This window comes from Bufo bufo, chromosome 4 (assembly GCF_905171765.1).
Source record: "Bufo bufo chromosome 4, aBufBuf1.1, whole genome shotgun sequence".
Lineage (NCBI taxonomy): Eukaryota > Metazoa > Chordata > Amphibia > Anura > Bufonidae > Bufo > Bufo bufo.
The window spans coordinates 535,743,153-535,759,576 of NC_053392.1; the positions used below are offsets into that span (position 1 = coordinate 535,743,153).

At 45.7% G+C, this 16,424-nt stretch overlaps 1 protein-coding gene across 1 annotated transcript in view; it reads left to right on the forward strand.

Annotated features, from left to right (window-relative positions):
• ANKEF1 (ankyrin repeat and EF-hand domain containing 1) overlaps nucleotides 1–16,424 on the forward strand; it is a 55,669-nt gene that overhangs the window by 16,356 nt on the left and 22,889 nt on the right. The window contains exons 3-5 of the mRNA XM_040429888.1: nucleotides 6,078–6,277; nucleotides 8,823–8,972; nucleotides 9,836–9,959. Coding sequence (XP_040285822.1) covers nucleotides 6,078–6,277; nucleotides 8,823–8,972; nucleotides 9,836–9,959 — 474 coding nt within the window. The remainder of the gene's footprint in view (nucleotides 1–6,077; nucleotides 6,278–8,822; nucleotides 8,973–9,835; nucleotides 9,960–16,424) is intronic.

Here is a 16,424-nt window from a genome sequence, read left to right on the forward strand (position 1 = left end):
GGGAAACGACTATAGGATGCAAATGTGTACAGCCGAATATTAACTCACCACAGTGTGTTGGGCGAGTTTCCTTGGGTGTGGGCTGTCACACATTTGTACCTAGAGTGTCTATGGGTACACCATCGAACAACAAACACAATCAATCAATAAATACAATCTGCTATGGGGTTTCGGGGTAGTACAAGTTATACGTCCCGAACCCTCATAGGAAACAACGTGTCCATAAAATATTTGGCTACAGGAACAATGTTAGCGTTATGTCCTGAGCCTCCTCCTTTGGTTAGTTCGGTAAAGTTCTGTCTGGTTCTGGTGTATTTGGTCAATAAGTACCTTGACCCTCCGATATTACGATGACCAGAACCAGAAGAAGTTTCACTGGGTGAAACAAGTGAATAAGTTCTTCCACCCGAACGTCTCCCAAGTCTTCCTCCAGAGCCTTAAATAATGCTCCCGCTGGATTGTGGCACAGTCTTCTCTAGAACACCTCTAGGTAGAGGTCGCTTCGTTGCCAAAATACAGTGGGATCCTCTGGAGCCTCACAAAAGTGTCAGGGGGAATAGCTGGCCTCTTCTGTGGCATCTCCTGAGTTTTTCTTCCGCTCCATATAAAATCACACCTATGGCAGAAGAAAACACCAGGCGCAATTAATGTGAAAATTTCCAGCACCAATACCTTTGACCCATGGGTAGAGAAAGGTATTGAGCTGCCCTTTATCTCACAGGACCCCTCGTTATCCCAACACTGGTGTCTGAACACCCTACCTTCAGAGGATTGAGTCCTCTGCTGCACATCCCTCTGCACCAACAGATAAGGATGGCCACCCTACTAGGTTAGGATAACTGGAGTTCTGTGGACAAAGTACCATCTTGTTATTGATGGCACCGCATCCCTGTCCACTCATGTGTACCCAGGCTGACTTCCCCCTGTGATCCCGTCTTGTGGAGGCCCGCAGAACCAATGGCATAGGCATGCCCCGGCTCCCCGGGACCCCACAACACAAGAACACAGTCCACACTCTGCTGCCAAACACTCTGCGTCCAATCCCTATCAGAGCTGTGCTACCTGACCGGACTAGAATTAAGTGCGCAGCACAACATTACACCAATGTTGTCTGTCCGCCCCAGTCCCCAGCGCAACACAGCCCTACCGAAAACCTGGAGCACAACAGTGCTATCTGTATCGATCTGAGACCCTGGTTGCCCAGAATAATATCACATCATCCTTTGTGTGCTGCATGGAGAAGGTCCTTATGCCTTCTCCCGACCAGCAGGATTTCCCGTGTGATATTATCTGCTCGCAAACCTATACGTTCTCGATCCACAGTATAACACTGTTCCACTCCAAGGGGACACAGAATGAAACAAAGACAGCAGACGGGACTTACAACACTACATAAATCAGCATGGTAGAACACATCCGTAGACAAGGACTACCACCATCAACATCAAGAAGAACTTACAAACAGATAACAAAAACACACAACATGGACATACACAGGGAACAAACGGTGTAACAAACAGTACAGGGGTGTCAAATGTTACCTAGCCTAGCTTGGCCACTCTGACCCCTCAGCAGCTGGTGATGCTGCCGAGAGGTAACCCCTTTATGGCCAAGCTGACTAGACCCCACTGCACAATTTGTTACCTGGCTGATACTGTTGGACACATTGCAATTACTTGCACAAGGGCAATTCCTTGCTATGTGTCCTTTGTTCCCACACCTGAAACACGTGACTTGGTTTCCTGTCCTGTGTGTTTTGCAGTGTCTCGCTATGTGACCTAGGCCACCACATGCAAAACATCTGATGTTTGCTCTGCATGGCCCAGGTCCATCTACACTGCAGTCATGCTCCCTTCTCCTGAATTGTACCATCCTCAGGGACGCACTCTTCAACACAGTTCTTTTTCCCAAAGTCAGGGACAAATCTCTGTTAGTCTGGACCGGCTTGACCTGATGATCAGACCGGTCACAGACTACTCTCCCCCCTTGTGGCCCTGCACAGGGCAACATTTTGGGAGATTCCGACCCTGGCTTTACGGAAAAAGAAAGGGCCGGCACCAACTTGGTGATGACATGTTGCATGCCAGTCATTATCTGGGACCTTACAGCAACCTGAGCCTTCAATTTGGCTACCGTCACGTCAGTAGAGGCAGTCCGCTCCTTGAAGGCCTTGACCTCAGTATAAGACTGAGTCAACTTAGCCTCAATTTCCTCCTTCTGCCTCTGCAGCTCTACTAACTGTGACTCTATCTTGGCCACCTGCGCATCTCGGTCAACAGTAGACTGCACATTCTCTGCCAGCTGTGCCTGCAATGCCGAAACCTGGTCCGAATTACTGGCACAGCACTGGCAGTGAATGGCCGGAGGAATTGTCTCCGTTGACCGAGACACCAGCGCCACTTCCTTTGGCTTACAGATGCTAGCCTCAAACGTATGAACGAGTTTGGCTAGCATCTGAAGTCGTTTGGTGGTCTTGTTCAAAACCATCCGTTTGTTCACACAAAGCTTGTCATAACTACAAGCCTGTGCCAACAAATCGGACCACAGCATTTCTGCTGACTTGTATGTAGTGGGGAGGATGGGGTTAAATGTGCTGTGTTTGGCTAAGTGTTGCAGTGTGGGGAAGTTCATACTCACCGTTTGATGAGTGTCCATTTTCTCCTTGGGGCCGTACCTCTTCGTCCTTGCAGCTGCTTGGAAGAAGTCCATTTTCCCGGATCGCTTCTTCCCCAGCCGGACTTGTACGCTGCTCCCACGAAGATGGATCTCCTTCAGTGACGTGTGCTCTTCTCCCTTGCAATCACTTGAGCGATGCTTGTTGGTGCTGTACTTTTCCGTGTCTTCTTCTCTTACCCCAGCGACGGTGACCGTGTAAAGCAAATACAAAAATATTAGTACACAGAACAATTATAGATTCTCTGCAAAAGATTTTGTTTTATTTCTGGAACTCTAAGGGAAGTATCGCTTCTCCTGTACGAATTATCGGGTACTAGACGCTCAGACACTCCGCTGACCGCGTCTCTCCTGCCCGCTAATTCACAGTACTAGCGACCCTCAGCCTTAAGACCAAAAACAAACGCAAAATCCACGCAGTGGGCCTGGCTCGCCAATGTAAAGGGGGAACATTAATCACCAATATTTATGCAAATATCGATAATTAATATTCATAAATAGGAGGAGCCATCTAGTGATAACTCCGCCTATTTATGCCTTTATATAATAATAACAATACCTTCGCTATGCTTTACACTAATCACTATGCTAGCTGCATGCGCCTTACTAACTAACTATCGCCAATAACTACACGTTACACAGATAGATACAAATATAACAGTATTTATTAACAATACACCACGCAATACACTACGCACGCAATACACTACGCACGCAGTACACTACAATACAGCACTAAATATACAATCCTAAACTACACTACACATTCCCAATTCCACCCATAAACTATCTATACAGTTCACACATACAAGTATATTAACAATCCACCCCACCTGACTATACACTGTCCCTACGGGGTATGACGAAGGGTTAAAAGGATTTGTTTGCAGAGCAGAGGACATGCTCTACAGAACCAGGGAACCAGGGTAACCACCAGGGCTTAATCAGGGGTGTTCCAGGGGTCAGTAGGGGATCAGGGGATATAGGGTTTGGGTTCCAGGGAACAAGGGGTGTATAGGGTAGGGTTACCAGGGGTTCAAGGGTATCAGGGACCAGGGCACACAGGGACCAGGGTCCATAATGGCAGGGAAGGGGTTATAGGTAAGGGACCAGGGGTTGTCAGGCAAGGGACCAGGGGTAACAAGGGGTGCGATACTTAAGGTCGTCCAGGGGTCTGCTCCGGTAGCGCAGGACGCACTCTCCTGAGTCCGGTCCTTCAGGAGGGGGCTGCCAGGCACTTCTATCGAGCGCCGATCGCGTTCTCCTCTTAAGATATCGGGGTCCCGGTTCTCTCTCCTGCAACGCAAGACGCGCTCTCCTTCTGAAGGGGGGGGGTAAGGGCTGCAGGGGTCGGGCTCTTCAGCCGGAGCTTGGAGCGCAGGACGCGCTCCTCTATCCCAGACCCTTCCTTCCTTGGGCCGGATGAAGGGGGGGGGGAGGCACGTTGTTCTGAGCGCCGATGCGCTCTCCAGCTGGGGGGCCCCGATCCTAGCTCCGAGTGCAGGGGCCGCGTCCTAAGCGCCGATGCGCTTCTCCAGGTGGGGGCCCTCTCCTAACCTACAGAGTGCCGGGGCCGCCGGATATTTATCCCCCCCGGCGGCCCGCACTCCCGCGCCACCAGGGGGCGCGCGCGCACACACCAATGCAGGACACGTGGGCCGGCGCGGTGAGATGACGTCACCGCGCCTGCACGCGCGCCGCGGTGAGATGACGTCACCGCGCCTGCACGCGCGCCACAGGCCCGCGTGCACTTGCTGACAGGCGGGAGATCCTTTGATCTCCCGCCTGTAGCTCCCAGCATTCCGGACATCGCAAGGGTAATTGCGATGCCAGAATGCACATAATAGAGTGAGCGGAGGTATCTCCTCTCTCTCTATTATGCTTAATTATCTCCAGCAGGACTGCAGATAATTAGAACAAAAGGATTCAAATTCTATTGAATTTGAATCCTTTTGAGTTCACCAGAATGACCGGACCTTGTCCGGTCAATCTGGCGCCTTCACCCAGATTACATCAATGTAAATGCTTGGGGCACATTTACATTGATGCATCTGTGTCCATGTAAGGGGGGGGGGGGGGGGATTTATATGGTATGGGGATATGACAAGGGGGCATTATATGAATATACATGTGTATTGATGCTTGGGGCACATCCATACACATGTATACATTAATCATACATTTTAAGGGGGATTATATAAGGGACCACATTAATACATATATAAGGGGGCACAGATAATAAGGGGCACGGCACAAGCCCCTACATTATCAGGGGGCACAAGCCCCTACATCATAAGGGGGCACAAGCCCCTACATCATAAGGGGGCACAAGCCCCTACATATATTAAAAGGGATCACATATATCCCACAGGGGCCTTCATGAGCCCCTGTGGGCCACTAAGGGCAGATGTGCGCAGATGCTGGGAACATCCGCGCACATCCTCCTATAACGTGTTTGCATGCATGTATGTATATATATATATGCATGCGTCTCAACCCTTCCTCAACAAGTACACACATATATTATACAGTATATGTGTGTGTCCTGTATATAATATATATGTGTGTGTATTATATAAACTATAAATGTATACTGCATACACTATATATACTATATATGCGTGTACTATATATGGGTGTGTATTATATATACTATAAATGTATACTGCATACACTATATATGATACATAAAATAAAGGGCACACATACTGTATATAGTATATACGTTACATATAGTATATACAGTATACACACAGAGATTACTTACAGGCATGCTGGGTCACTCTGGGGCCATATAATAGGACAGTGAAGGGAGTCAGAGGAGGGAGGAGAAGATGATCTTCAGCTCTTCCCATCTTAGAGTTCATGGCCAGCGGACAGGGCTGATGCCGGGGAGATGGGCAGTAGAGAGGATCACGATCTCCACTGCCACACAGACAGTTAATTGCAGTACACAGACAGTTAACTGGGGCCAAATATGTGTTAGTTCATTCATTATTTTCATAGAGGGCCCACGCGGAGGGCAGTAGGTGGTCCAGCATACTATAGCCTGACTAGTGAGCCAGTGCGAAGAACCGGGCAGTGGGAGCAGAAGAATCTTTCCATAGCGGAAAAAGGGCGCGGGCATCAGTTCCCGAACAACCCCTTTAAAGTATTGACTAGAGCATTATTCTACCATGAAAATGCTCGACCACTCAGAGGTTTCAGGCCAATCTGGCAGCGGACCTATTTTATACCAGATGTGGAAGGTGCAATCATTTGTGCTCCAGTTTTCTGGATTGAGTAAGTCTTTCCAGGTTATTCAGGGGTTTTATTCCTTAGTTTTCGTTAATGGACAAAGCTGTGCAAGTAATTCTTTTACTTTACCAAAGTCTGAGCTTCATTACTTTATTTCCTTCCAACAGGGGTTTTATTTTACTGCATTTCTCCGACTAAGAGACATCTACGTTGCTTTCAGCTAGCATTGGCCTCTGGAGCTGATGTCAATAACACATCGGCAGAAGGAATACCGGTGCTGCTGGCCGCGTGTGAACAGGCGCGAGATTGTAAAGAAATGTGTCTAAGATTATTGGAGAAGGGAGCGGATCCCAATGCATGTAATCCGGTAAGAATATCCATGATGTTAATGGCGTCATTCATACACAGCACACCTATTATACCGTATAAACGGTACTATATAAATATATCAAAGCTTCTCAAACCTGTAGTATCTTTATATGTGACAGAGGTTAAGGCCTCATGCACACGACTGTATGTATTTTGCGGTCCGCAAAAAACGGATCCGCATAATATACGAATGACGTCTGTGTGCATTCCGTATTTTGCGGAACGGAACAGCTGGCCCCTGATAGAACAGTCCTATCCTTGTCCGTAATGCGGACAATAATAGGACATGTTCTATTTTTTTGCAGAACGGAAATACGGACATACGGAAATGGCATGCACACTGAGTAACTTCCGTTTTTTTTTTGCGGACCCATTGAAATCAGTGGTTCCTTATACGGTCCGCAAAAAAAACGGAACGGATACGGAAAGAAAATACGTTTGTGTGCATGAGGCCTAAAGGTGTTTTCTAGGAATATCCATTGATTGCCTAGCCTTACACCTTTCAGCCTTGATCAGTGACTGAAACAGACCAGCAGATCGAGGTGGTCATAGATCTTGGTGCAGTACGGCCTCGTGTTCCAGTTAGGCTGGGTTCACATCACGTTTTTTCCCATCCGTTTTACATATACAAAAAATGTATACTTTTTTTTAAACCGAACTTGCAGGATGACAGGCCGAACTGGATGGACAAATGTCTTTTTTCGGCCTTATATACTATGTACTATGTTACTATGTATACAGGACACAAGAACGTGGCGTGCTGCAGTTTTGTATCCTTTCTTTAACATTTACGTCAAATGGAGGCATAAAACGTGATGTGAACCCACCCTTAGGCATCTTGCACACAAACGTTTGTTTCCGTTTACGTTCTGTTTTTTGCGTTCTGTATACAGAACCATTCATTTCAATGGGTCCGCAAAAAAAAAAGGAATGTACTCCGTATGCATTTCGTTTCCGTATTTCCGTTTCATTCAAAGATAGAACATGTCCTATTATTGGCAGCAAATCACGTTCCGTGGCTCCATTCAAGTCAATGGTGCTGTAAAAAGTGCTGTAAAAAATAAATAAAACTGATACGGAATGCATCCGCATTTCTTCCGTATCCGTTCCGTTTTTGTGAAACCATCTATTGAAAAATGTTATGCCCAGCCCAATTTTTCTATGTAATTACTGTATACTGTATATGCCATGCTTCCGTTTGCGATCCGCAAAAAACTAAAACCAAACGGAAAAATGGAATGGAAGCTTAAACACTACTGAAACAAAAAAACGGATCAGTTTAAAACGTACCGCAAAACACTGAAAAAGCCATACGGTCGTGTGCAAGAGGCCTTAGGCTTTATTTTTCCGTTTACGTTCCATGTTTTGCGTTCTGTATGCGGTCCATATACGGAACCATTTATTTCAATGGATCCGTAAAAAAATGGAATGTACTTCGTATACATTCCCTTTCCGTATTTTCGTTTTTCCATTCCGTTCAAGATAACGGACAAGGATAGTACTGTTCTATTAGGGCCCAGTTGTTCCGTTCCGCAAATAATGGAATGCACAAGGATGTCATCCATATTTTTTGCGGATCCGTTTTTTGCGGACCGCAAAACACAGCAAAAGACATATGGTCGTGTGCAAGAGGCCGTAGAATACTGCATCTGTAAATACTTCTGTGACTACTACAGTTCAGTCCCATTCTGAAGAAATAGCAGTTCTAATCCTTAAGCAAATGACGAGTTAAGTGCACTGAGGGTTGGCCCAAGCCTGTCTGTGCACCCTTGCTCCTCCCACTTCCTCTTCCAGCTCCGCCCTCTCCTTCATTGACAGAGCCAGGCAAGATGACTCTGCAGGAACCTGGCCCTGTCAATGGCAAATTCTCTTTAAAGGGGTTGGCCCATCTCATACATTGGGGGCATATCGCTAGGATTTGCCCCCAATGTCTGATAGGTGCAGGTCCCACCTCTGGGACCCGCTCCTATCTCTAGAACGCAGCCTGCAAAGTGAAGGAGAGCAGACCGTGTGTGTGCAGCTGCTCTCCATTCATTCCTGTCTGAGTGCGGAAAATAACCGAGTGGCGCACTCGGCTATTTTCGGCACTCCCATAGGAATGAATGGGAAGCGGACCACGCAAGAGTGGCCACCGCTCCTTTCACTTTTATGGGGCCGACAGCTCTCCTTAACTTTATGGGCTCTGTTCTAGAGATAGGCGCGGGTCCCGTCCTATCAGACATTGGGGGCATACCCTAGGGATATGCCCCAAGTACCAGAAAACCCCTTTAAGAACAACTATTGTTTGTTTTGGTGAATGTGTTGACACTAAATGGAGACATTAGGGGGGTGGTAGTATGGAGATTAGTGGTGATAGTCCAATCCTTCTGTGCATAGATAAAGTGGGGGGTGGCAGCTGTTCCTCATCCACTGCGACATGAAATATAAAGAAAATGGGAAAAATTCACACATTTAGTGATCCTTTTATCTTCTAAATTAGACTGAAAATGGTGACAGCATCCCTTTAATATGACATAAAATCAATAAGTTCTATCTTTGCTCAGAAAACAGGTCGCACGGCTTTGATGGAAGCAGCAAGAGAAGGAGCCGTGGAAGTTGTCCGCAGTGTATTAGAGAAAGGCGGAGATGGGAATGCTATTGATAACCAGCGATATCATGCCGTCCATTTTGCTGCTAAAGGTGGATTTTTTGAGGTATGGCTTCCACTGCTTTGTCTCTCATGGTTATATCCCCTTCAAGTGCAGTTAGAAATCGGAATATTTCCAGTTGAGCAGTTTGGAAGGGCTCATGCACACGACCGTGTGCCGGCTGGGCCAGTATTGCGGCCCGCAAACAGCGGCTACGCAAAATACGGGCCCCGCCGCTCTGGCACCGCATCACTTGAATGGGTCCGCAATCAGGAAGGTCGGTGCGGAACGGAGGCACTACGGAGTGCTACCGTGAGGTTTCTGTCCGTGCCTCTGCACCGCAAAAAAGTTGCGCATGCACTACTTTCTTGCGGTGCGGACCGATTCAAGTGCATGGGTCTGCGATCCGCGGCGGCCCCACGGTCGGTGCTCGTGCATTGCGGTCCGCGGCATGGGCCCGGCCAGCACACGATCGTGAGCATGAGCCCTAAGGGTGTGGTATTCTCTCTTTGTGGAATGTGACATAGTGGACGGATGAGATGCTTTTACTGCGTATGTAATGAGCACTGATCAACGGCAAAGCATACTGATTGGTCAAGTGCTGTTTACATGGGACAGTTATGGTTAGTATGGGGATGAACGATCGTTAATACGATCGTTCAACCCCCCATACAGTTCTCATTTGCCAGCACCACTTGCTCCATGTACACAGGGTGATGTGCAGTCAACAAGCAGTGATTTTTTTAATGCTGCCTTTGTTGGGTGATCAGTGACAAGTTTACAAAGGGCCCTACGACACCTGACCAACGGAATCGGAAACCTGGCCAGCAGAATTCCCGGCACACAATAAGAAACATCTGATGAATATGTTTTTGTGACTGGTCCGCAAGTCTCCTCATACATCTAAAGTGGCTTCTTCTACCTTGTAGATCTTGAAGGTTCTGTCTGCATACAAAGGAGACATGGGAATTATAGCAATGGATGGGAACACAGCTCTTCACCATGCAGCCAGTGGTGGCTTCGCCGATTGCTGCAAGTTCCTTGGACAAAGAGGTATCAATGATGGTTTCTTTCAGGTTACAACTTCTACCCAAAGAATTCAAATTAGGACAACATAAGTACTAGCATGAATTGGCCAGTCCTGGTTTGCCTCTCCTACTCCTTATGCCTCATTCACACTTCAGTGCTCGATCAGTGATTTCCATCAGCCATAGGGCTCGTTCACACGAACGTGTGCTGCCCGTTGCCGTATTGCGGATCCGCAATACACGGGCACCGTTCCGTGGCCATTCCGCATCACGGATGCGGACCCATTCGTTTCAATGGGTCCGCAAATCCGGAGGTGCGGACCCATTGAATAATAGCATTGTTAATACAGAATACTTAGTAAAATAGGGATGGAGGGGTTAAAAAAGAATAAAAAATAATTTAACTCACCTCATCCACTTGCTCGCGCAGCCCGGCTTCTCTTCTGTCTTCTTCTTTGCTGTGCAGGAGGAAAAGGACCCGTGGTGACGTCACTGCGCTCATCACATGGTCCATCACATGATCCATCACCATGGTGATGGATCGTGTGACGGACCATGTGATGAGCGCAGTGACGTCACCACAGGTCCTTTTCCTCCTGCACAGCAAAGAAGAAGAAAGAAGAGAAGTCGGGCTGCGCGAACAAGTGGATTAAGGTGAGTTAATAATTTTAAAAAAAAATTGAACCCCTCCATCCCTATTTTACTAAGCATTCTGTATTAAGAATGCCATTATTTTCCCTTATAACCATGTTATAAGGGAAAATAATACAATCTACACAACACCGATCCCAAACTTCTGTGAAGAAGTTCGGGTTTGGGTACCAAACATGCCGATTTTTCTCACTTGCGTGCAAAACGCATTAAAATGTTTTGCACTCGCGTGGAAAAATCGCGCATTTTCCCAGGTCGCACCTGCATCTTATCCGGCCCAAATCCATGACGTTCATGTGGAAAGAGGCCTTAAAGTGGTGGTGGAGCCTTCAGCTTAGGTTATGCACTGTTAAATACTGTGGCTAAACAAGAGTGCCATAAAGACATAGGATGTGAATACTGCTAATGACTCCTTGATGTATGTGTGGACAACCTATTCATATACCTTGTACAGGTCCGAGCTGTGCTATATACATATATAAATTGGTACAAGAATGAGCCATTACCATGTATACAAGTGTTTTTCTGCATGTTTTTTTACAGTGCCCAATATTCAACTGAGGACTGAGAATTGTCCATTTCAAGGGAACCACTTTTTGATAGATATCACACAGATTCCTATGTTGGGAATAACCTAGCCTTTCTCGTTTCTCACAGAAAAGAGGATGCCTGATATGCTACTGGACGTGTATTGTCAAATATATTCTACAATACATAAAATTCTGTAGCACAAATTCTCATTTATTGTTGCTTTTGGGTTTTGTATATATGTTATGTCCGCTGCATTGCTTATTTTATGCTATTCAAAAGGCCTACATTTTAATACCAGTATTGTTGTATTGGAACTACATATAATCCAAACCTTTATTATAAATAATGCACATAAAGTAACTTCCTCCCCATCCTACATCCCGTCAGGATCAATTCATATCAGTCATGCAACGGATCCATTAAATCTGTCACAGCTGACGGATGCCACTGAGGTCAATGTGAGTATAATGCCTACATATACTGTTCACATAACTAATAGAGCTAGCGACAAAGAGAGCCATCATAGAAAGTACACACCAATGATATATGCACACAGGCAGATATTCATCCGCTCCATATGCACCACATATTGTATATACAACCATGCATACATGCACTACTCGGGCTTTCGGGTGAAATTTATGGAAAACATGAAAAGTTCACGCTACAGTAATATTATATCATGAAAGTAGGGCAGTTAAGTAGAAGCATGCAATGGTGATTTCTACATCTCAAACAATTTATTGAAACAAAAGCCAACACCAGTGGTGGGTATACCCCTACAAAAATGTCAGTGTCTCAATAACATGTCATGTGGCCTTGAGCATCAATTACAGCTTGACAATGACGTCTCATGCTGTTCACAAGTCGACTTATTGTCTGCTGAGGCATGGCATCCCACTCTTCTTGAAGGGCGCCCCTCAGGTCATTGAGGTTCTGCAGTACAGAGTTACGAGCCACTACACAGCGACTCAACTGATCCCATAGGTTTTCAATGGGATTCAGGTCTAGAGAAAGTTCAGGCCACTCCATTTGAGGTACCCCAGTCTCCAGCAGCTGTCCCCTAATGATGCGACCTTGATGAGCTGGCGCATTGTCGTCTATGAAGATGACATTAGCCCTGTGTTGTTCATGCAGAGGCACAATGACCGGATTAATGATGTTATTCAAGTAGTATGGGCTTGTCACTGTACCATTCACAAAGTGTAGGGCAGTTCTGTATTGACTAGACACACCTGTCCACACTGTAACACCACCACCACCAAAGGCTTGTCTGGTGACCACAGTGGCTGATGCATAGCGCTCTCCTTGACTTCTCCAATATCGTTGGCGGCCATCATTTCTACTTAGCGTGAATCGACGTTCATCAGTGAACAGCACTGAGGCACACTGGTCCCTTGTCCAGCATTGATGCTCCTTGGCCCATGCAAGACAATGACACCTGTGCCTGGTGGTGTGGTCGGGAACCCTTGCAGGTTGTCTAGCACGCAGACCACCAGTTTTTAATGGTCTGACGTGACACTTGCGTGCCTCTCACCTCTCTTAAGTGTGCCTGGAGTTGTGTCGCATTCATCGTCCGGTTCCGAAAGGCATTGTTCACAATGAAGCAGTCGTCAGTGTGGGATGTGGCCAAAGGATGTCCACTTCTATGCTTTTCTGTGACTCTTCCAGTCTTTCTGTATCTCTGTTGCAACCTGCTGATGACACTCTGTGACACTCTAAGCTCAGTGGCCCCTTCCATCTGAGAACATCCTGCTTGAATCCACGCAATGGCGAGGTACTGTTTATCAGTTGTTAGGTGTCGTCTTGGTCTCATGATGTCAAAATGTGAACAGCATGATGAGGAGGACTGTTTAAATACCAATTCTAATCGAACCAGGAAATTTATTGGGCGATTCATGGATCAAACACCAGCTGTGAATTTTGCCGTTAAGCTCCTTGTTAGAGAACAGCAAGTTATGCAAAAAGTACTGAAACACTGAACAGTTGGATATGTGCATTCAAAAGTGAGAAGGTCACATTAAGTTCACCTGTAAGGCCCCTTTCACATGGGCGAGTTTTCCGCACGGGTGCAATGCGTGAGTTGAACGCATTGCACCCGCACTGAATCCGGACCCATTCATTTCTATGGGGCTGTGCACATGAGCGGTGATTTTCACGTATCACTTGTGCCTTGCGTGAAAATCGCAGCAAGCTCTATTTTGTGCGTTTTTCACGCAACGCAGGCCCCATAGAAGTGAATGGGGCTGCGTGAAAATCGCAAGCATCCGCAAGCAAGTGTGGATGCGGTGCGATTTTCAGGCACGGTTGCTAGGATTCGATTGGGTTGGGGACCCGATCTTTATTATTTTCCCTTATAACATGGTTATAAGGGAAAATAATAGCATTCTGAATACAGAATGCATAGTACAATAGGGCTGGAGTGGTTAAAAAAAAATAAAAAATCATTTAACTCACCTTAATCCACTTGTTCGCGCAGCCGGCATCTCTTCTGTCTTATTCTGTGAGGAATAGGACCTTTGATAACGTCACTACGCTCATCACATGGTCCGTCACATGATCTTTTACCATGGTGATGGATCATGTGACGGACCATGTTATGAGCGTAGTGACGTCATCAAAGGTCCTATTCCTCACAGAACAAGACAGAAGAGATGCCGGCTGCGCGAACAAGTGGATTAAGGTGAGTTAAATTATTTTTTATTTTTTTTAACCCCTCCAGCCCTATTGTACTATGCATTCTGTATTAAGAATGCTATTATCTTCCATTATAACCATGTTATAAGGAAAAATAATACAATCTACACAACACCTAACCCAAACCCGAACTTCTGTGAAGAAGTCAGGGTTCGGGTCTGGGTACCAAACATGCCGATTTTTCTCACGCGCGTGCAAAACGCATTACAATGTTTTGCACCTGCGAGGAAAAAACGCAAACATGGAACGCAATCGCAGTGAAAACTGACTTGTTTTTGTGTCAAAATCGCACCATTTTCCCTGAACGCATACGGCCCCAATCTACAACGCCCGTGTGAAAGAGGCCTAAAAGGCATACCCATTTGTGTCCAAGTGTATGCAAATATTAATAACCTTGTCCACGGTTTTGTATAAAAATGGGTTAAAAATCCTGTCTTAAAAGTATGCCAGCTGTGCATGAGCTTGTGATAGATGCTAAATTGTTTTGTTTACCTCAGGAGATTATCTACAGAATAACCTCATAAATTCTACACAGATAATATTTAATAGCCAATGCAAGCTCGCAAAATGGAATTAAATGACCATAAAATGTCTTTGGACGAAATAAACTAATTTATTTTTTATCATCTGTTTTTTGTTTTTTTTTAAACAACATGTACAATCCAGCAGTATGTATTCCCCAAAATAATCCTATCCCCCACCCCATGGGAAGCTAGGAGGATTTTTCTCAACTCAATAGTCTTAGAAAATGTTTTTTTTTATTTTTTGTTTTCTTCATTTTAGTAGTTCTGTATTATTGAAAATTACATAAAAATAGTATCCTTCTGTATCAGTAAACACAGATAAATAAACCCCCTATATAGATAGGGAACCTATTGTCAGTTTACTGCTGATGTGAGAGGAAGACCGAGTTCACACAGCATGCTTAGTCATAGCTCTGCAGTTTCGAGCACCACAATATAAAGTTCATGTATCGGGTGAGCTGATTGCTCTGCTTTTTATATCTATTGTGGGGTTTCGCTCTGGTAGATAGGGTAGGCGGGCGCAGTACAGAGGCAAAATACAAGTTCTTAACTCAAAACGTCAGTGTTTATTCACACTTGAGGCAATTGCACAAAACAGCACGTAACTTTGCAGTCTTGGTGTTAATTCACACACAATGGAAAGTTCATATAACACAAGTCACCTTGCTGGCAATTCTACCTCCAGTAGTCCACAGCAGGCTTTAGGGGGCCTGTTTCCCCAGCGTGCGGCTCTCATCCCTTCAGCATGGCACAAAGCCTCAGATCCCAAAAACAGACATTTCTGCTGAGCCCAGCTGCCTATTTAAGGACAGCCAGGTGCTACCAAAACCCGGACCGGCCCTTAAACTCCGGTCCGGTATTTGACCTCACCCGTCTGGAAATCAGCCCAGCCGCACATGCTGGGAGGAAAATACCTGCCTTGCCAGACACAACCCCTCACTGTGTCACACTATGCATCTCCATGGTAACAGACAGCAAACAAACTCTATACTGTAATTCTGCAGTCTCATACTTTCTTCTATGTGTCCTTTGCTGTGTCCTAATGAACATTTAATAGGTTAGCCAGAAGTAGAGGGCGGATAGAAGGGAATATAACTGCAGGATCAGACTATATAGAGTCTGTTTACTGTTACCATGGAGATGTATAGTTTGCATAAGAGCCGCAGAAGCAAAACGGCAGGACATTTTGATCAACACCTACAGAAAAGTTGTTTCAAAGTGATAAAAAAAATTGAACAAGTTGGCCCTGATTTATCACTAATTCACTCCAGAATTCTAGCTTCAAAAAAGCCCAAAATTGGGCTTTTATAACTTTTTAGACTTGTGAAATAGTGTTGCGCTTTTTACACCATTCACTCTGTTGATAAGTTTCACTGCAGATTTATCACTGAGACTTTTTAAAAAGTCCCAATATTACTCCAGCAGGAGGGTGGAGTAGGAAACCTGGGGTAGCTTTTCTAGACAAATTGATCGAAAAACATGTGACATTTTATAAATGTGACCTAAAGTACGCCAACGCAGGCTCTGTGCTGGGTGAGCAGGGGGAAGGCGGGTGCTCAGCTGATCAGGGTCCTGGGTGTCGGACCTCCACCCATCAGATACTGATGATAGGTCATCAGTATAAAAGTCTTGGAAAACCCCTTTAAAGATATATGCAAAATACTGGAAAACTTTCTTGGCTAATGCAGTCCATACATGGGGGAACATCCTATACATACATAATGATTTTATTAGATTAATGTGGAGAAGCACACTAAAACATTTTACATATATTATGCATCAGTAGCATCTTAGTGTATGTTAGTCATAAATACTATAGGACCTCTAAATGCTGATGCTGGTCATTTTATGCTGGATAATAAATTTATCCATGTACTCGCTGGTAGAAACCTCCTGCACTAACCAACAGGAGTGGACTGGCCGTAGACCCTGCAGGGAAATTTCCCAGTGTGCCAATGCCCAGGGGGCCAACCGAGTCCTCCTCATGGCCATCAGCCGGGTCCTAACGATCTGATGCTCCCAGCATTATTTAATGCTAGGAGCATCAGGTACTTATGTACATGGCCAGCAGCCGCAAGTGACTTCCT